At 34.6% G+C, this 22,948-nt stretch overlaps 1 protein-coding gene and 1 long non-coding RNA gene across 4 annotated transcripts; one reads left to right on the top strand and one right to left on the bottom strand.

The window, feature by feature from the left end:
* The first annotated feature begins 271 nt into the window (after positions 1–271).
* Positions 272–1,757, top strand: LOC125472194. Of its 3 annotated transcripts, XR_007254119.1 has the most exons (3): positions 272–713; positions 1,016–1,083; positions 1,263–1,757. It is a non-coding gene; the product is annotated as an uncharacterized LOC125472194 (long non-coding RNA). The 3 variants fall into 3 exon arrangements; XR_007254120.1 differs by lacking the exon at positions 1,016–1,083 and having other exon boundaries at positions 1,240–1,757; XR_007254118.1 differs by lacking the exon at positions 1,016–1,083.
* Positions 1,758–13,780: 12,023 nt separating this feature from the next.
* Positions 13,781–16,179, bottom strand: LOC103940106 (pirin-like protein). The gene is made up of 5 exons (XM_009350187.3): positions 15,982–16,179; positions 15,804–15,853; positions 15,544–15,611; positions 15,148–15,314; positions 13,781–14,613 (listed from the first exon to the last, which is right to left on the bottom strand). Exons 1-5 carry the CDS (start codon positions 16,095–16,097, stop codon positions 14,115–14,117), a joined length of 900 nt encoding a protein of 299 aa, XP_009348462.2. The 5' UTR covers positions 16,098–16,179; the 3' UTR covers positions 13,781–14,114.
* Positions 16,180–22,948: the final 6,769 nt, after the last annotated feature.

Raw genomic sequence — 22,948 nt, forward strand, 5'->3', positions numbered from 1 at the left:
ACATGGGCACCACGTCATCAGTTAATGGCTATTTAACAGCCAGACTAATGGATGTATGAGACTATTCCAAAATTAACACTTTAGGTATGACTTTGGGATGAAAAAAACTTTATGTACCAAATGTTGAAAACCATGAAACTTGAGGGTAGTAAACTAATATTTACCTTTATTTTTTTTTTTAACAAATGATAGGTAAATTACATAAAACTACCTCAACTATTGAGTCAGTCGCATTTTCATATCTCATCTTTAAAAAATGTCAATGTCATATCTCATCTTTAAAAAATGTCAATGTCATATCTCATCTTACGAATTTGTTACAATTTCATACATTTCATCAATTTGTCTGTCAATTCTTCTGTTAAATTGTGACGTAGCTTAAAAAAATAAAAAATAAAAATATTAATTAAATATTAAAAACTAAAAAAAATAAAATCTTTTTTTCTTTTTTTTGCGTAGGGGACCCACCCCTTATCCCCCTCACCTTTCTTCCCCCAACCCAAACCCAGATCCCACCCCAAACCCAGGTATTCAAGTTATTCCATGAGCATCAAAATTTTAAAACTAAAAGAAGTTATTGGTTTTGGACCACCACCAAGGCTCCACCTCAATTCAGGAGACCACGCCTGCCCCCTCCCGAAAGCCTACACAGAGAAGAAACAAAAGCAGCAACAGCAGCTCTAGCAGTAACCGGCCACTCCCATTCCCACCAGGTGCCTCTCTTCTCTTCCTCCACCGCTGTCTCTATTTCGGAACCCCCTTTTATCATTTCTAATTGCAAGTTTCAACCTTTTTTGTCCCCTTCTCCAATACCCACAAATCTTTTCCCCCAAAACATCACGGGTTTAAATTAAAAATTAGATCTTGATTTTCTCAGGCCGAGAAATAGTTTAGTGTTTTGGTCCAACGGCTATGAAAGTTTCGTGGGGTTTGAATCCCTCTCCACGAACTCGTAAATTTGTTGGGATTTTAAGGGTTTGTAAATTTTGATTTGTGGGGGATTTGGGAATTTCAGCCTGCTGTAAATGTCAGATGCACGTTGAGAATAAGAGGTTTTAGGACCGAAGTTAATGAGACTTTGAGGTAGGTCGGCACTCTCTTGTGAATACAACTTGGGGTTTTGTTTTGTTTTTTTTTTTTTTTTTTTTTTTTTTTTTTGGGAAAAATTGAATGGTTTTGCTTTGTTTGGTTGCTCGGAAAATGTGGGAGAAAGGAAATGATTTTTTTGATATTTTGAAGGTTCCATTTTTTTCATTGCTCAGGACAGTAGAAGACAAAATGGCGCCAATTGTTGAGCTTAATACAAGGTAACTTCTTCACTTTATATGGAAGGAAGGAATGTCAATCCGGCATCACCCACCACTCCCCGACCCAAGTCTTGAAGAATTTCAACGAGATTCGATTCCTCCGGATCGAGCTTCCCAGTGGCGAGCTAGGCATCGATGAGCGTTTTGCTCGGGTGGAGGGCCGGGTGGGTTGGGGGAAGACAGGAGCAGGTTGGATCTGGGTTTGGGGTAGGGGAAGATAGAAGCGGGGAAGAAAGGTGAGGGGGATAAGGGATGGGTCCCCCATGCATAAAAAAAGGTTTTATTTATTTTTAGTTTTTAATATTTAATTAATTTTTTTAAGCCACGTCACTATTTAACGAAAGAATTGACGGACAAACTAACGGAAGTTATGAAATTGTAACAAATTCGTAAGATGAGGTATGACATTGACATTTTTTAAAGATGAGGTATGAAACTGTGATTGACCTAATAGTTGAGGTAGTTTTATGTAATTTACCCCAAATGATATTATTTATAGTACGAAGGAGAAAGTTGACTTTGTTGGAAATATGCCCTGAAAGTCAATCTTTGGAAGAAACCTTTCAGGACAATGAATTGATGTATATATATGACTCTTATACATCGGAAGGCAAAGATACTAATTGGGACTATCTCAATGAACGAAATATGTCCTAAATAGTGAATCCATGGACAATGGATCGATGGAAGAAGTAACCTAATGATGTTAGGTTACAGAGACCTTCTTCTCATAACCATCATGTCCAAAAAGGTTCCTGGTCATAAGGATTGTCGGAGGGATACTGACAATCCATAGACTGGTACATACTATGTCCGCTTCAATTGGAAGGATGGAAAGTCTCATCCCATTCGTGTAGCGACACTAAGACAAGCATGTAGGTGCTCATTAAGGGAATGAGTTCACTGAACACAATCGAACGAGAGTACTTGCATGGAGGTCTACTCACATGTCAAGCAAGTAACTCTAATGGTTGGAATAATGTAAGTAATCCTTTGACCTGAGGCATCTCGTTGTCTTGTGGTTAAGTACTTAATCTTTGATTATGTTAAAGTCATTCCATTCGAGAGTGTCCAAGGCATCGTTGGGGTTAAGCCACTTAGCCATGAAGGCAAGTGAATGCGCAACAAGGAATCTCTAATCTTCGATAAGAGAGGATGAATACTCTAAGATATGATTCGAGAATCTTCGGCCGAAGTATCGAGCGTAATAAAGGAAAGCGTTCCTATACGTCTCAAATGAATCGTATAAGAAGGAATAATCACATTAGGGGTTTGACATTATAAATCCATACCCTAGTAATGTGATTGAGAGTATTGTTTTAGAGAAGGATCGAATTACATTGTAATTCCAACTGAATAGGTTCTCCGAATAACTTCTACATTAGCTTGGGTAGCCATGATATATGATTAGATGTCACTCATGGCTTGTGAGTTCTTCTAGATGATTAAATGTAGTCATTAAAAGGAAGGTGAATTAAAAGTAAGTTTTAAATCACTAAGTGATTGGATAATCAATTGGATTGGTGCCAATCACCTCACTGCCTTGCTAATTAGAACCTAAAAGATTGTTCACCGATACACTCTTGTAGTGAGTAACTAATGGATGAAGGAAATAATTAATTGGATTAATTAAGTGTTTTGATTAATTTAGAAAGTCTAAAGAAATCATAAAAGCGATAAAGATCGTTTTGGGCTTAAAGAAACGTTCGGGTTTAATCGGGCCCATTGGGCCAAAACCCATTGGGCTTTTATTCAAGCATTGGATGACTTGAAATAATTAAAAGCCCAAAGCCCAAATTAAACACAATAGGCCGGCCATATGAGAAGGGAGAGAAAGTAAGTCAATTGTTGATTTGTTTCTTTAAGAAATAAAAGGAACATAATATAATGAAAGTGTGTGTGAGTGTGTTAGGTGGTTCATGATACACAAAAGAAATGAGAATTATTCTCTCTAAAAACTTCAAAGGGCCGGCCACCAAAGGGAATTCTAGCTAATCATCTTATCACCCTTTGGTTAATTCCTTCATCTTTCTCATTACAAAGTGGGTGAGGATCTTTAGAGGTTTTCATATCTTTGGAAACTTGAAGAGGACCTAGGAGCACTCATTCTCAACAAAGTGGAGGAGGCAAGGAGGGAGGCTAGGCTCAAGGAGTTCAAGGAGCAAAGAGCTTGGAGGTGGTCAATCCTCGGTCTTAGATCTAGATCAAGAGGTACAAAACTACTCCTAAACTTTGTTCTTCAATAAATTGTTTTTGATGCATCTTATATAAACCTATGCATCTTGAAGGGGATTTGCATGACTATAGCTTTGATAAAATGTATGACATGCTTCCGTTGCTTTCGTATATAAATTTTGAATTGTATATGCATGCTAGTCACTAGAAATCCCACATAAATCTCATATTTTCCCTTCAAGTGGTATCAGAGCCAAAGGTTTATGTATGATGTGTCCTTTTAGATTTTATGCATATGGGTTTTAATTTTATGTATGTCATATTATTGCTTCATTCAAAATATGTTTATCTTTTGTTTTTTTCAAATTGTTGAAAAATTGTAAATCAAAAGTTGAAAAAGGATATGCAAGAAAAGTGTTTTTGATGCATGAATGAAGTTTGAGTTTAAATTGTTTTTCATTCAAAATATGTTTATCTTTTGTCTTTTTCAAATGTTGAAAAGGTGTATCAATAGTTGAGAAAGATATGTATGCAAAAATGTTTTGGATGCATGAATGAAAAGAGGGTTTAGAAACAAAAATTTTGGGGTTTTGTTCTTCAAAGGGGGTTCGGCTAAATGGGGATTTTTTGTTAGTGTTTGTGTTTTGTTTTGAACCTCACACACACACTTTGAAGCTAGAAAGTAGTGATCTTGTCACTTTTGTTTTTTGGGTTTGAAAAATCACCAAGAACATACAAATCTTGAAAATATGTTCATGGTTTTGTTCTTGGTGTTCATGGTTTGGTTTTTGGTGAAAATGGTTTTACATGCATTGTTTTGTGGTTATGGATGATGTACATACCATCCATAGCCTACACCAAAATTTAAATTAATACCTAGAATTGTCTAGATATATATTTCAATCATTCTTTTTCTTAAAGTCCTTAAAACAAAACTAAGTGGCAAACAAGATTTTTTCTTCTTTAAGTTGAAATAATGCAAGGTGGGTGAGACCTACCCACCTTCCCCTTAATATGGCCGGCCATCCTCAATGGTTTACCCACTTGAGGGTCCTTTTGTAATCATGAAAAGTTTGGTATTACTTTTAGTATTTATGGTTTGACCCCTAACTTTTTCATATTTGCATTTAGACCCCTACTATTTAAAAATTGAAATGTTTGATTTTAATTTTATTTAATGTTTAAACTCATCATTGAATTATGCCCATATGCACTAAATCTAATTGTTTATATGTTGCATTCCATTTGATTATTTAATATGATTGAGTAATTAGTAAATGGGTGACTATGGACTTATGCCTTAAACGATAATTGAGCTATGAGATAAGGCGCTAAAATCAAATTGTTTGAACCTTGGGAATGTGTTTTAATTACTGTTTCAATTGGACCTTGTCACGTTTCGACATTAATCTATCTCTCCCTCTTAGTATATGTAATTTGTAGGAATTTGTACAAATCGGTTTGTAATTCTTATTACTTCTTAATCTCTTTTAGTTAGTTGATTCCCTCTAGTGCTAGACTAGAGTTTCTTTAACTATTGGTAAGGAGACATAACTAAAAGAGGGTTTTGACATGAGATTCAAGATTAAATGGGTCCAACGCCCTAATAAGCAATGAATGATTGTCTTTCATTTCTAATGGCTCAATGAAAATGTTTTAATTGGATTGAAAAGCACGTAATTAAATTGACACAACCTCCCCGAGATCTTATTCAACAATGTTGGCTCGTTGTTGCAATAACCCAATAAGTCCATGGTCATCCAAGAGCCTAAGATAACTATAAAGTCCAATTTCAAAGGATTGCAAAACCCGTAGTAGTAGTAGTTACTTCCAATATTTGAAAAATTCGTTTTTGATATTGATTTGTTTTTCTCAAAACAAATAGTGGGAGTATCATACGCTACTAAACTATAATGATTTCAATTAGTAGTTATATATATCTCCAATATTTTGAAAAATGTTTTGATATTGATTTGTTTTATGAAAACGAATAGTGGGGATATCATATGCTACTAATTTCATTAACTTTGGACTAGTAGTTGTAATAGGACAATTTATTTGAATATGTTTAAATAAATAAAATTGATGAGACCTTAAAATCCCTCAACAAACGAATATTAAGTTGATAAACGAGAGATGTTTTTTGAACATTTCTTCGTAGGCCTTCCACCGTGGTGGGCTCCAATCGTTTGTGACTTGTACACCGGCTTCACCCTATCATGGGGGAGTACAAAGTGCATGCTTACACTCAGGAGGAGTCCATGAACATATGATGAGGTAAGTGTAGGCAACGAGGATAGCCAACATCGTATCATCGTGAGGTTATTCTTGAACCCCTACATGAACTAAGCATGGTGGGAATAACTTAACTAAGTGCAATAATGCCAACATCGTATCATCGTGAGGCAACATTCTCTAGAGGCCAAACTAGATGGGTAATTACAAGAGTTGTAAATGGGTAAGTGTACCCTCTCATTATTATTTTTGCTAGCCAACATCGTATCATCGTGAGGTGGGCTTGGTAATAGTGAGCCTCCTATAACCTGCTAGGAGCTTTCTTTGAAATCTCCCGGATTCCATCTTGAGGGATATGGAATTTGCCAAAAATGGTGGGTGGTGTCATTCGGTTTAAAGACCCGAATCGTGTGACTTAAACAACAATCAAACTAATTTATTTTATTGTTTATGTATTTAGATATGGTTGGAAGCACATTCGCGAAAATACTCGACAAACATTGCCTAGAGGGGCACAATTTCCCATCATGGTATCGTAATGTCAAGATTCTCCTAACGTTGGAGAAGATTATTTACGTACTTGATAAGCCTCTTCCTGACATACCTCTTGGCCCTGAGGCCACAGAGGATGAACGTGCTAAGTATGACAAGCACGTTGAGGATGATACACAAGCCAAGTGCTATCTGTTGGCCTCCATGAATGAGGAGCTACAGAGACAGCACGAGGGCATGGACAGTGCATTTTCCATAATACTCCATCTTACGGAGTTATATGGTGAAGGGACGCGCAACCGTCGCTTTAACACTGTTTGTGAACTTGTGAAGACCAAGATGGTCAAAGGGGCTCCAGTGCATCAACATGCACTGAAGATGATAGGATTCATTGAACAACTGGAGAACCTAGGTACTCCACTTGACGGGGAATTGGCCCAGGACTTTATATTGGCTTCTCTTTCTGATTCATTCTCACAGTTCGTAATGAACTACAATATGAATAAAATAGATAGTACTCTCTCTGAGTTACTAAACATGTTAGTAACTGCTGAGAAGACTATGAAAGAGAACGTTGTAGGGACTGTTGCAGTAGCCTATAACAAGCCATCCTCTTCCAATCCTAAGCCGTATGGCAAAGGAAAGGGGAAGGAGATAAAGTCTCCCACTCCTAAGCCAAAAGGAGGAGTGAAGAAAAAGAAAAAGGAAATGGAGCCCAAGGGGACTTGCCACCACTGTGGAAAGGAGGGGCATTGGAGGAGGAATTGCAAGTTTTACCTTGCAACTCTTAAGGACAAGCCACAAGGTATGGTTTATGTTCTCATCTTCAATTCTAATTGTTAGATCTTCTAAATATTTATATTTGATATAAAGTGCTAATCACTTGTATAAATGTATATAGGTGGAGGAGCTAAGTAGAAGAGGAACAAGCAAATAAAAGAGTGAAGAAGGGTTCGGTCACCATGATTTTGCTTACTACTTGGGAAGTTTGTTTAGGCATTTAAAGATTGTCTTTAAACTTTCTTATTATGTTAAGAACTTATTATGTGGCTTCATATGATGGAAGACCACTATTAATGCCTAAATGTTTGAAGGTACTTAAATAAGTCTCTAAATGTTTAGAGCTAATTCCTTTTAAGTTAAAACATTGTGAATGTTTGTGTTATCATATTAATGTAATGTGATGAATGCCTTCTAATATATTATTTCCTTAAAGTAGTGTTATGAATTGAATATTGTCTTGTTGTATCCTAGTTGAGATACAAGATTTATATCACATTATAATGATATAAGTAATAAGAAAAACGTTTTCTAGGGTTATCACTTAAAACACAATAATCAAGGTCACTCTTGATTCAATTAGTAGTTTTGAACAACTAATTGGGCATTCTTAAAATTGTTTTAAAATGTTAAGTGTGTTAGTGATTAAAACCAAGAAAGAAGTGTCTAAATCTATAAAAGGTTTAAAGATTTTAATCACTTAATAACAAGGCATCAACTTAATGAAGGTTGAAACAGATGAGCTTGAAAGGTTTTAAAACTACTACACAATGTCCTCTACTCGTACATTCCACGTTTATACATTTTTGAATGTATGAAATAATTTCTCATTAAAGTCATAAGAAATAGTGGGAGGTGTTAAAATGGATATAAACTTGAATATGATTGGTTTATAGTTGTCTGAATAATAATAGTATTTGACTATTATTAAGAGTTTGAAATTTTAATTGTTAAAAGACTCAAGCTCTTCAAAACGTTAAAAATCTATGTTGTGTAACATTCTAAAGAATAGTCTTTGAATGTTGGTTTCGTCAACCTAGCATAAAATGGTTATATGTTGGAAGTTGTCCATCATTCTCTTTTACGAGAACAAGCTAATAACAAAGCATATGGACAAGTTGATGAAACAAAAGGGAATAGTTTCAAAATGAGTCACAACATATAGTTTAACAACAAGACAATTCAAATTCGTCACCTCATGGTTCAAATCATAAAATTTTCTTATATGATAGAAAATCTTTTTCATATGTGTCATAAAATCACAAAAGGGACACATGTATGGACTTGTGAGTAGATATCCAAAAGTGAAAGACCATGGGTTATCACTTTAAGATATTACTATATCCCAGGATCAGAACCAAAGCAACTGATAGAGTATTATTGCCTTTAAGAAAGGAACATCAAAGTGGGACTTTGGAAGCGTGCATTCACTTAAGTTACGAACCAAAGTGAAAATAACCCATTTTAACAAATGGAACTTCATAATGGATGAAGTACTAATCATATGAATGTATTGTTAGTATCGTACTACAATGGTCTCAAGGTTGGAGCAAAGTTTGTATAAAGTATACAAACGAAATATATATATCGATATATTGTTTTAGAAACTGCTTCAAAAGGTGTTTTGAATGGAAGGGGTTCTTTTAGAACCAATGATTGAATCCAAACCATAAGGTCGTTAGTAGGATACTACGACGTAATGGGGCGATAGCTCAAGCCATGGAATCAAGGTCTCATCAAAGTATTCGAACACAAGAAAGAGACATCATCAAAATGTTTTAGAAACATTTGATAAGTAAATCCCTTTTAAAATAAAAGGCGATTAAATACATAACCAAGTTAACCTACGAGCATAAGAGAAGGAGATTGTTGGATGTATAAGATACACTAGTGATTGACTTTAGTGCAAGTGGGAGATTGTTGGAAATATGCCCTGAAAGTCAATCTTTGGAAGAAACCTTTCAGGACAATGAATTGATGTATATATATGACTCTTATACATCGGAAGGCAAAGATACTAATTGGGACTATCTCAATGAACGAAATATGTCCTAAATAGTGAATCCATGGACAATGGATCGATGGAAGAAGTAACCTAATGATGTTAGGTTACAGAGACCTTCTTCTCATAACCATCATGTCCAAAAAGGTTCCTGGTCATAAGGATTGTCGGAGGGATACTGACAATCCATAGACTGGTACATACTATGTCCGCTTCAATTGGAAGGATGGAAAGTCTCATCCCATTCGTGTAGCGACACTAAGACAAGCATGTAGGTGCTCATTAAGGGAATGAGTTCACTGAACACAATCGAACGAGAGTACTTGCATGGAGGTCTACTCACATGTCAAGCAAGTAACTCTAATGGTTGGAATAATGTAAGTAATCCTTTGACCTGAGGCATCTCGTTGTCTTGTGGTTAAGTACTTAATCTTTGATTATGTTAAAGTCATTCCATTCGAGAGTGTCCAAGGCATCGTTGGGGTTAAGCCACTTAGCCATGAAGGCAAGTGAATGCGCAACAAGGAATCTCTAATCTTCGATAAGAGAGGATGAATACTCTAAGATATGATTCGAGAATCTTCGGCCGAAGTATCGAGCGTAATAAAGGAAAGCGTTCCTATACGTCTCAAATGAATCGTATAAGAAGGAATAATCACATTAGGGGTTTGACATTATAAATCCATACCCTAGTAATGTGATTGAGAGTATTGTTTTAGAGAAGGATCGAATTACATTGTAATTCCAACTGAATAGGTTCTCCGAATAACTTCTACATTAGCTTGGGTAGCCATGATATATGATTAGATGTCACTCATGGCTTGTGAGTTCTTCTAGATGATTAAATGTAGTCATTAAAAGGAAGGTGAATTAAAAGTAAGTTTTAAATCACTAAGTGATTGGATAATCAATTGGATTGGTGCCAATCACCTCACTGCCTTGCTAATTAGAACCTAAAAGATTGTTCACCGATACACTCTTGTAGTGAGTAACTAATGGATGAAGGAAATAATTAATTGGATTAATTAAGTGTTTTGATTAATTTAGAAAGTCTAAAGAAATCATAAAAGCGATAAAGATCGTTTTGGGCTTAAAGAAACGTTCGGGTTTAATCGGGCCCATTGGGCCAAAACCCATTGGGCTTTTATTCAAGCATTGGATGACTTGAAATAATTAAAAGCCCAAAGCCCAAATTAAACACAATAGGCCGGCCATATGAGAAGGGAGAGAAAGTAAGTCAATTGTTGATTTGTTTCTTTAAGAAATAAAAGGAACATAATATAATGAAAGTGTGTGTGAGTGTGTTAGGTGGTTCATGATACACAAAAGAAATGAGAATTATTCTCTCTAAAAACTTCAAAGGGCCGGCCACCAAAGGGAATTCTAGCTAATCATCTTATCACCCTTTGGTTAATTCCTTCATCTTTCTCATTACAAAGTGGGTGAGGATCTTTAGAGGTTTTCATATCTTTGGAAACTTGAAGAGGACCTAGGAGCACTCATTCTCAACAAAGTGGAGGAGGCAAGGAGGGAGGCTAGGCTCAAGGAGTTCAAGGAGCAAAGAGCTTGGAGGTGGTCAATCCTCGGTCTTAGATCTAGATCAAGAGGTACAAAACTACTCCTAAACTTTGTTCTTCAATAAATTGTTTTTGATGCATCTTATATAAACCTATGCATCTTGAAGGGGATTTGCATGACTATAGCTTTGATAAAATGTATGACATGCTTCCGTTGCTTTCGTATATAAATTTTGAATTGTATATGCATGCTAGTCACTAGAAATCCCACATAAATCTCATATTTTCCCTTCAGACTTATCCTCACAATGGTCTAGTATAATGTCAATTGAGGCTAAGATCTCTCACTTACAAGTGAAGAGAAATATCATAGACCTTAGTATTAAGTGGCAAAAATAGTTGTGTTTGGCTAACTATATTGTTAAAAATATTTTTAGCAAAAAAGAACATTATCATTTTTTGAAAAACAAAAAACATTATCAAAGTATTTGGTAAACTTTTATATAAAACTGCTGTGTATTAAACTTCTACCCATGCAACCAAGGTTTGTAATCCTACTCTTACTAATAATAATTAAAAAAAACAAAAAAAGACATGTTATGTTACTGATGTATTAGTAATTTAATTAGGTAGTTAAAAACATAAAATATTGGTGAATTTGTTACATATATATTTTCTTATAATCCCTGCCTTACTTTATCTAGCCACAATACTAAATAATTATTACGACAAAATTACTTCATTGAAATAAAGTAGCTAACCATCAAATATATAATAACGTTATAATATTTTTGAGTTAATTGAAATACCCTCAACTATATAATACAAACTTCAAAAAGATTAAATATGTAAAGTTGTTCAGTGTAAAAATAGTCTAGCTTGATGCATTCATCAAACTTGCGGCTATGCTATTTCTTTATACTTCTATCTCTTGTGCAAATTCAACAACACATGTGATCATCCAAAACAAAAATAGTACTCAGTTAAATTTTTCATTCAATCCCATACCACAAATTCACAATCACTAAAAATAAAAGGGAGACTAGGGATCTGGTTCCTATTCATGCACATGCTTTGATTGAAACCTTAATGTTCTCAATTTTTAATCAAAGTCCTTCACTTTGTACACCTCATTATTACTATTAATATGCATATCATATATTTGACATTTATTACTTGACATGTTAAGGGATTTAAAATCTCATATTGCATGGTATATAAATTAGAAATGGCTACACTAGAAAAAGAAAATTTTCATTGAATAAATGGGTAGAAAAAGACAATGTAACCATAGAACTTTGAAACAATAAAAGTCAAATGAATGAATCCGTAGTGTAAAAAAAATTGTAAATAACCTATATAGTATGTACCAAAAATGCATATGGATACAATATTCTATGGCAAAACAATACAAAGTAATATGAATAGGAACAAAAGTTACAAAACAATGCCTACTTATATACAATAGGGAGCATTTCTACTTTCCTCAACTTGGAATCAAGTAGCAGTTTTGACTTAGAAAACACCTTTAGCAGAAGGTCCCTACACAAACTCATCAGGCTTATCCTGCAAAGGAAGAGTAATAATACATATTTTACTTACAACATCAGTGGAAACAAGAGACAAATCAATTGTTTGTCCCATCTTCTATTCATTAGACATCATTAACTTTAAAGTTCCAGTTGATATTTATAACATCTGTGCTTCTAGGATATGAAGGAAAAATGGGTCCAAAACATAATGTTTTGACCATTAGTGTAAAACCCGGTTAAAGTTCTCTTTTAGGAAAACTGATAAAAAAAGAACTTGAAAACTTTGAGTTTTAACGATAAGGACAAAATAAAAGGTAAAGTGAATAGTATCAGGATTGACTTTTTAGTGTAAAAATGTGATTTTTTGTTAAAGTAAACAGTACCGGAAGTTTTCGTTAAAGTTCCCTTTCCACAACCCACATCATCCCTTTGTAGAGTACATTTCTAGAGAAGAAAAAAAAGATTCCTTTGTAGGCCAAAGAAAGGTTTTGCCGGAATTTCGTTGTAAGGAAATGCTCATCTCTCAAATTTGTGTCTCACAACTTACACCCACCAACTATTTTCATTAGTCTTCGAAGCAAGCTTGGCCAAATAAACATTGTTAAAAAATGCCCAACATTTCTAATCCCCATCCCTCCCCCAATAGATTTAGGTAAGCAAACGTCTCTCCAAGTACTAGGGGACGCTTTACCCCACAAAAACTTTTTATTTTCTTTGTTAGTTGTAATTACAACTTTGCTTGGGCATTTAAAACACGCCATAACATGGTTCAACATATAGCCAAATCAAATTTAATAAGAATTAACTTCCATGCACAAGAAAGGGTATTGACTTTCCAATTTGCATACTTTTTCTGAATTCTTAATGAAAGTTCCTTGGAGTTAACGGAATCTTTCCAAAAAAAAAAATAAATAAATAATTTTGGTTTCCCTAACATTTTCGTAGTAGTTCTGTGTTGAATTTATAAAGTAGCCACAATATCATTTCTCAAGTTGTTAGTGTATTACTCTAAAAATAAAGGGGAGATTTGTGGAAGTTAATCATCTTCTGACCGGAGGCAGCGAAAAATTGATTTAGAATACCCAAAATTCTTCTAGCAGCTTTAGTAGAGGCTTTACTGAAAATCAAGCAATCATCGGCAAAAACAAATTAGAAATTCTAAAAACCATGGGGAGAAGATAAGATACCAACATGATTTTTAGCTATTATTAAGCTGCTTAATAAAAGGTGAGGGAAAATCACCCTGTTCTTTTGAAGCCAAGTTATTAAGCTGCTTAATAAAAGGCTCCACGCATAAAATGAAGGATAAACGGTGAGAGGAAATCACCCTGTTTAATACCCTTTGAAGGGTAGAAAAACATTTTTCCTCACCATTAGTTAAATCAAGAGAAAGAAGCAGAAATAATACACTCCATAATCAAATCAATCCATCTAGCACTAAATCAAATTTAGAAAGAATTGATTTAATATAGTTCCAATCTAATGGATCATAAGCTTTTTCCAAATCAAATTTCACCGCCATTGATCTGATCCTTCCTTTCTTTGATTTGGACTGAGTGAACAACTCATGAGCAATAAAGAATATTTTCGTGTATACAGACTTCCCAAGGGCAATGCTCATTGATCAATCATTTAAAATTGGATTCAATCTGCTAACAATGATTTTTTTAATTATTTTATAACTAACATTACATAAGTTAATAGGTCTAATTGATCAACAATTTCAGAGTACAATCCACCTTGGATATCAAAGCAATATTGGTATGATTAATAAGTTTGAAGCTACAACCATGCAAAAAGAAATATTTCACTAGATTCACAATGGAATCCTGAACATGAGTCTAGCATTTTGTATAATACAATTGCATGTAAAGTGTAAACAACAGCTTTTAGGCCTCCTTTATTAACAAATACAAGGGGCAATAATACTAGTGAATCAGTTAAGCTTCCCAGATGAATGCTAGAAGCACTTAAGTTCATATTTCCTCAGTCTTGAACAATTTTGTGGCCCAGAATTTGATTTAATTAAAGCAACAAATAAATTCTCAAATAATACAGGAACTAAAACTCAGGGTTAATTAAGTGGATCTCCAGAACTCCAATGTCTAGCCTTCTCAAATCCATTGACACAATTTTCAAAATCCTCAATGGTCTGATCAATCTCTTCTTGACTGTTCATCACAAAGGGTCCAAATTGCGTAATAGGCTCCCCCAGAGGCTCACCACCAACTAAGATAAATCTTAGGGTTTTGGATGACTTGTTCCATGTCTCCAGGCCATCCCCAGAAATTCCAAGAAGAAGAAGGTGGTGGGCTGTCACAGGCAAAGATTGTGGACTTCCAAAAGTACCCTCCCCCTCCAACACGTAGACAAATGCATTCCAGGATGTTGGTATTGGCTGTTGCAAGTGCGCTCCTGGTTTCAGGGTGAAGTCCAAGTACATGGTTGGGGTCCTTGTGTAAATTGGTGACTTTGTTTCCAAGGCTTCTCCAGCTATTACCCTAACTGTGATCCCATCTTTTGAAGCCTCTGCAATGTCTTTGCTCAGTATTTCTTGGTACTTTGGCTCAATCCTGTGTTAATTTACCCAAATTATTTCTCGATTAAACAATAAATAATGTTATTCAGACTTCATTTATTGACCAAACATAAAACCAACCATAATAAAAGTCTCAACTCTTATTATCTGTCAAAGCTTATTCAATATTCCTAAGTACCGTGGAATACGAGTAAAAAGGCCCATAGTTTCACAGTATCTATAAAGCACTTTTAAAAAAGGATAATCCTATGATGACCAATCTCCTTGAGAATATCCTATATCTATGTGTATAATGTTCTCTTACGATACTTATATTATCAAACTATGTTTATGTTGCATTTGAACTCATTTTTACGTAAATTCACTTAAAAAATTATTTATAAGTTCAGTGTGTAACATAATCTTCATCTTATGTTGCGAGACTATATGCTATGAAATTAGTATGATGCCTAAAATGCATGACGCTTAGATGACATCAAGTATATGTCACGCAGCCAACCCATTTACAAGTTTTGAATGCATGGTCAATGTGTCTAAATGAATTGATAATTAAGGTAGGGATACATACATTTTTTGCGAGGAGGAGAGGTTTATCCATAATTGTAAACCCTTTTGGGTTCCCTGGGCGGCAGGCATTTCTGAGTGAAGGATACCTCTTCCTGCGGTCATCCATTGCAAGTCACCAGCTCCTATTGTCCCTTTGTGCCCTTCAAAATCTTCATGTGTCACAGCTCCCTAATCACCCCAAAACACATGAAATTGCGGTTAAATAAGGTAATTAATTAAGTTCACCCGTTAATTATCAAAACAATAGCTAGTTATTTCACTGATTAAATTTATTCAGATGAGAGGGACTTTTTTAATAAAGTTAATTCTGGGATAAATTATAAGAAATGGGTTAGCTAGAAATGTAAATGATACCGCTCTCCAGCAAATAAAAAATGATTATAAATGGTTTCTATACCTGCAACATGTAGGTCACTGTCTCAAATCCTCTGTGTGGATGATCCGGAAAACCAGCAGGAGCAGTAACTGCAATTGCAACAGCAATATTAGAAAATAATAACAACTTTCTTTTGCAGAACGATATTGGGGATGGCTAGGCAAAGCCTATTAAGTATCAAACTCGTGATTCATGATAATCGAATCTGAAACATCCTACTTACTAGTGGAAATGAATTCCTGTATTCAATAAAGAAACATAATAAAGGAAAGAGAACCCACCTGAGAACTCATCCAAAACAAGGAAAGGATCAAAGTATTTCAGCTCGAACCTGCAAAAAACACAACCACCCATTGACTCAGCCATCTCAAATATCTCAGCATTCCATTTATGTTAGTTAAAAAACAGGCAGAAAGGTTCGATCTGGCTTTACAACTCAGTGATCAATATATTACGTACCTCCCTATGCTCCTTCTAACAATGGCTCCAACTCCTTCATGCTGAGGCCTGGCCAAGAAGTTCCTCACCACAAGACGAGGTTTTTTCAGGACACTTGAAATATCTTTCTCAGGCATATTTTATCAGTCTTTAAAAGGTTGGCTTGAAATTTGAAAGCTTCTCTGCCAAATAATGTGAGAAAAATGAAGATATTTGCAGATGTATATATAGTAATCTGAGAGAGAGAGAGAGAGAGAGAGAGAGAGAAGAGTTGGTGTAATTTTTGAAGGTCAAAGTGAATTTTGATTGGCTGCCACTAAGGCCACAACTTTGCTTGAGCTCCAGGGACTACATGATACACCTCTCTATATATATGACGTCTGCAGGACGTTGTGGTGACGTTGTGGGGGTAGTGTTGAGGTTTTGGGAACCTTAATAGCTGTTTTACACGAGTGCCACGCCTCATGATATGGTCAAACGTCAATGCCACTATTTTAGCGTTTGATGGAAAAAGAACGAAAAGGCTAATGGCTTATGGGGTCCCTGGGTCATGCTTATGCATGCGTTGGATAGTTGGATATGTTGTGGGGGACACGCAATTTCTGGGAACAATCTTTGATGTTGCTTCCCAAATAAACCATGGCCAGATATTTTGTCTTTCCATTAAAGAACCTTCCTACGAGATGATTCTGTTTCTTTCATTGAACTTGAGGCTGCATTATTTGCTTTATGAATTATGATCATATAATTGCATGGATATGATTAGGATTTGGAAACACACATTTTGACATATGCTTTTATGGCTACTATCATTTAAATTTTTTTTTAATAGTCTTCATTTATCATTAATAGATTATCTTTACAAAAAAAAAAAAAAAAAAAAGACACAAATTCAAAACCGTGAAGACATCCATTTGTAGAAGAAAATTGACAGATACAATTCTACAAGGAAACACTAAAATTAAGCCAACAGTCACATGATTTTGGATTTGGGTGATTTTTAGAAGACATGATATTTGAGGGATGACATAAAAGATAGATGATGTTCGAATTGTTGAAATACATTACGGAGTAGGCCCACAAAAATGTGTGTCAAAAATATGTATCTCTAGATGCAAACCCCATATTAAGAGAAGGAAATGGACGAATACAGTTCTACAAAGAAACATTGAAATTTTTGGTAGACATGATCTTTGAGGTCAGAGATAAAAGGTCGATGACTGAATCTTTGAATTACATTACGATTTTGGGCCCAACAAAAACATTTGTTAAAATGTGTATAAAAAACATATGTCTTTGGATCCTAACCTTATATATATAGGTATAGACCAAGGACACATGTTTTACGCTGGTTCCTTGCGTAACTTTTTTTCAAGGATCCAAATTGTTTATATTTCAATTCATCATTACCATTCTTGTCAAAAATTAAAAAAATCTAAAACAATTAAGACATTTCATTTGTAATGAAGAAACGAATGAATATGGTTTTACAAAGTAACACAAAAATGACTTACATCGGTCATATGATTTTAAATTCGGATTAACTTTGATAAGGATGATCATTGTGGAATGATCTAAAAGATAAACAAGTAGATCGTTCAAACACATATGGAGTGGACCCTAAAAATGTCTCTTGATTCTGACCTTATATGTGTGTGTATAACTCATATTTCATACTCAATGTTATACGAAAACATCTGATGAAATAAACTGAATTATGATATGAGACAAGAAAATTGAACAAGCCAGTAGGGCCGTGGTCCATAAACCTTGGAGTTGTTTCTGAAGGGTTAAAACGCATCTCACTGCAAAAATTGTTTTTGACAGCGTTTAGAAAAAATCTTAAAAAGCACTATGAAGAAAAACCAGTTAGGTACTTCTTTATAAAGCACTTCTAGTTCTTTTCTAAAAAGTACTTGACTTATCAATCAAATTTGTAAGTGTCCTGTAAACACGGTATTATCAATTAAGAATGTGAATATGTAAACTTAAAGTAAAATCCCAATTAGTTTTGTATTAATTGGTAGGCAAGAAAGCTTATTATAATTAGTATAAATAAAGATACAAGGCCATGGGTGAACATACAAGTCTCATACACATGAGCCTTCTCTCTCTCTCTCTCTCTCTCTCTCTCACACACACACACACACACACACACTTACTTTTCTAGGTTAGTTTACAACAATGTGCTCTTAGTAAAAATGTTTTCTACAAAATAGTCTACAAAATAGTCTCCAGTGGGTCTAGCTTAATGCAATGCTTAATACTAATTATCAAGATGTGTACTCGTTTAAACCAGCCCATACATAGGATAAAGATTTACATGGTATGGATATACCGCTATAATAACGTTTCGTGCCAATAAAATAAATACATGTGTTAGTTTTTTTCACGACGATTGAGTTCATCACCCATGTTTTTTCCCTTAACTTTTCTAATTTTAGTTGCCATATTAGACAAGAACATGACTTTGAAAAGAACGTCATATGTCTTGCCAAAAGGAAGTTTACATGTACTTCTTTCCAACCAATTTCACAGAAAAAAAAAAGTAACGTTCTTTGGCAAATGGAAACATCCAAAAAGTGAATTGTTTGCCAAGGTGCGAAAATAGTTCGAAATTTGAAAACTATTTTATGGAAAAATGGTTAGGTGAAATGTGACAACCATATCATGGAAAATATTTCCTTTTCTATCTTCACTTCATAATACACAGATAAATAAAAATGTACAGAAATCACACTCAAGCTTAACTAATGTGACCAAAATTGCTCTTGCTTATAATTTAGGTACTAACAATTAATTTCTTATTTTATTTTGCATTAAAAAAATACCTAATCCTGAGATCTTTCTATTTACTGTTCAATTACCTAATCATATATGGTGGACTGCATTTGTCATGTGAATAAATCAGTACCACAAATCTTGATTAAGACCAACTTTCAAGTCACTAATGAGAAAAATAACTAGAAAACCTCCGTTTACTGACATCATTCATACAAAAGCATTACGCGATGGCAACATCTGAATAATTAGGAGAAAGATAGAATAAACTGAGTCAAAGAAAGTGAGGGAACAAAGAAAATTTTCCCTTTTCTTCTCTTTTCTTCTCATATATATGACACTTAGGATCTTTTCCGGTGCAGCCTCTGATAAGTTTATTTCACTCCTCCAACAACGCTAACTTAAATCAATATCATTGACATGTTGGATTTTTTCAAATACAAATCAACCTTTAAATGATCTACAACATATAATAGAAATGTAGTATTGGAGATTAATGTAGATGTTGTGATTTGATATCTTATGTGTCAATCTTATATTAGGAGTCTTAGAATACAATTAAGATTGATGGAGTCCATAATTATATGTAATTATGATACCTAACGGATCGACTTAAAATTTGAGATTTGAGATTCCTTTATGGACGGAACCCTATTGCCTATAAATACTCTGCAAGCCCTAGACACACACAACAGAATGCTTCCCATAAAGTGGTTGTATCCGGCTAGGTGTTTGTAGAAGACTTAATTTGGTGTTACCGCACCTTTCATCCTTTCATGTTTGACTTCCATGGTTGTCGTTGGAATCAGGCCAGCCAACTCCTTCTTTGTGTTTTAATGCCAACTCCTTTGTGTTTTAATTATACGGCCATATAAGGCTAACAATTTGTATCAAAGCCAAGTTATATGATGAAATCCTATAATAATGCGGAGAAGCATATATACAAATCGTGGCATCATATAAATATTTTACTGTGGGATCCAAACGTGGAGTAAGCTTCTAATTCCAACAGTTTTCCAAACCATACCTATTATAACTGCATATATATGGTTCTGTTGATAGCATTTTCATGCAGGCATTTTTATTGCATATAATATGGTTTGGTTGAACCACCGAAGTCTGGAGGTCGCTGGTATTTTGATCAAGCAAGTACATGTAATTTTTTTCAAAAGCCAATTTGATTAGTCAAATTTGATTGCCAGCAACAGTTCTGATAAAGGGATGATAAAGAAAATTTGATTACTCACTTCATTGGATAATTACGAATGAAAACCGTGGCATATTTCAGATTTTCTATTTCAATTTTCATGCTAATTAATGTTTTTGGTTGGAATGTTTTACCATTTACAACTAGAAAACTGATGCGGCCTTCCCACTTAGCAAGCCATCATTTGCCAAAACAGATCGTTGTGTTTCATCACTTCGATTTGGATTATCAGTTTATGGTAGAATTTTTTTCCTTTTGGTGTTGATTATTGACAATATTTTGCGATGACTTCGTAAGGCAATTAATTGCTTCTTGCAGAACTCACCTATGCCGTGACATCTCCTTATTATCTGGAATAGTTTGTTTTTTTCCTTGTTTCAATGGCATTGAAAGTTTTCGAACTGGTATAAGCAACTGAATATTCAAACTCAATTTGACTGTAACCTAAATATTGGAATTAAGAAAGAGGCATAACAATTCAAATATTGCTTGACGTATTTCTCACTACAGTAGACGAAATTGGTTCTTTTTAGACTGTCCCAATACTATTGTTGGTATATTGTGCCTATATATATATATATATATATATATGATTGGGGTAAGATATATTAAAGTTCCATTGCAGGAATGTATATACTAAGTTTTATATGTATCTATATATGAAAGTAAGTCAATATAAATTTCGACTACATTTGTTAGCGTGTATAGCATTACAGGTATGGGTATTTCATTTCAAGAATGTGTAAGAAAGCATCTAGTGGCAAGTTTGCAGTAATTATGTGACAATTCTTATTTGTATTTTATTTATTTTTATTTGAGAATTATGGTTGGTCATTTGATTATATATATGTTTATAAAGAAGTGGTGAACATATGAAGCACATGAGGTATGGAATTCATTCAAAGCATGTGACTTAATTGATAAGAATGAGTTTTCAAACTTGTATTGTGGTTTTTTAGTTTTTTTCTATGCCTAAAGAATTTAAAATGCTTTAATCAGTCAACTCCTATGTGCCATAAGGGAAGGAGTAATCATTCAAGGCTAATATATGGCATGTATTGGAAATGTTTCCTTTGGAAGAAAAGAATTTTGCTTGTTCTTTTATTTACAAAACTAATGTATGATTTTTAATGCTAATGTTTACTAGTCTTGTACTATGGAAGGAAAGGTACAAAAGGAACCCGTTTGACTTAAGAAAGCATTTAGGTGATATCACAAATTGACTTTTGAATTAAAGCAATTGTATTATTCTTTCGCAACAGAAAGTATTTCAATTTTTAAGCAATTAGCTCCATAATGTTCTCTCATAAGTATTGACATCTTGATGGTGAAAGTGTGATATTATAGTTCTTATACAACTTGTTCTATATGTAATTAATCTCTTTATGCGGTCAGGTTTCAGGTGATTAATTGAATATCAAAGGGAGTCATGAAGAAGACTATTAAATTAATGTCATTTGTTGACTCAAAGCTTGAATCAGGTTATCATAATTTAGTCACTTACAACTAATTAATCCATGTGACTTTTGTATTGTTTTAATTAGGCTGGAGTTGATCAATGTCTTGTATCAACTAAGCAAGCGACAACCGCTTAATTGATGCAGGAAATGTGTTTTAAGTTACTTCAAGCAACATTGCATCTTAATTAGGATAGAAGGGGTAATCTTCTTGCTCACATGTGCAAATTGTTTCTTTTAGCTTAATTACGATGGCATAATATGAGTTCTAGCTCACAAGAATTATGTAAGCTTCATCTGCCTACATGTGTTGACATTTTCCATAAAGGTACTCTTGTCACATATAATCTAGTACTATTGACTTATTAGTTTTCTTAGCACATGTGTAAATTAATCTAGTTTCATGAAGTTTATTGGGGATTAGGTACCATGTCTTCAGTTACAAGTATTTCCATTAAGAGCCCTATAATACTTTGTGGTTTTGAGGCATGGAAATCGGTTGCATCATGCTGTATTTTTGTGTCTCTTCATGAGACTTGTTGATGTAAAATATTGGACCCATGAAGATTATTCAAGGATTGCTCAGGTACACATTGTTTGAGTATTATGCTTGTAAGTTTTTTCAATTTGAGCTATGATATCTATTTAGAGGATGAAATTGGACTTCTTGAGCTTCATGTGGACCTCGAAATTGAAGTGATATGAAATTAAATTTGGTATAAATATATAGATTCATGATAGATGCACAAAATTTTTCTAGTAGATTGTGTGTCTTTATTTAAGTCAGACGAATAACTCGTCTAATGGTCATCAAATGAAATCAAGTTTTGATATGTTCAACATATTATGTCTACTAATGTTCTACAAATTTTCTTAATTGTTTGCCATGAATTGTAATTATGGCTACATTGCAACAAATCTTCTTTTTCTGCAGCATTGCTTCTATGATCTTAGGAGCACTGGCCGCCATGGCCCAAACGAAAGTAAAAAGACCTCTAGCTCCGCTTTCATTCGACGAGCCGTCAACGAACAATCTCCGCCCCGAACTCTGAGCAAACAGGTCTCCCCCCCCCCCCCCCCGCGCTGAACAAGTGGAACCACCTACCAAGAACATTCCAAAAAACCTCCTAAAGCCAAGGCCCGATGAGAAAGGCGAAACCTGTTCCCAACAGTGTCAAAGTGTGGATTTCATATAAAAAAAATGGGACGTGCTATATCCGTTTGATCTCTCTCCCATTTCCCAAGTCGAGCTATCACCCCGATTTTACGGTTTTTAGGGGGATATCTGGTCGAAATACCGGCCGGCGCCCACTTTTCTGCTTTACGGGCTTGACTTCTTTCTTCCATTCCACATAGGCTAGCTTCCTTGCCTTCCTTTCTCAAAGGCTAAAGACATCACTGAAAAAAAAAAACTCATTTCACCTACATCCACATAGCATCAATCAGTCATCCACACAAACGAAGAAGAAAATATCGAAGAAGAACAAGCTTACCTGCGGAGGAGTCAAGGGCTTTAGCGCTCCTGTCGGAAAAACAGCCCCTG

Source organism: the organism of the source record quoted next, unplaced genomic scaffold, assembly GCF_019419815.1.
Source record: "Pyrus x bretschneideri cultivar Hongxiangsu unplaced genomic scaffold, Pyrus_bretschneideri_v1 Contig66, whole genome shotgun sequence".
NCBI classification, from domain to species: domain Eukaryota; kingdom Viridiplantae; phylum Streptophyta; class Magnoliopsida; order Rosales; family Rosaceae; genus Pyrus; species Pyrus x bretschneideri.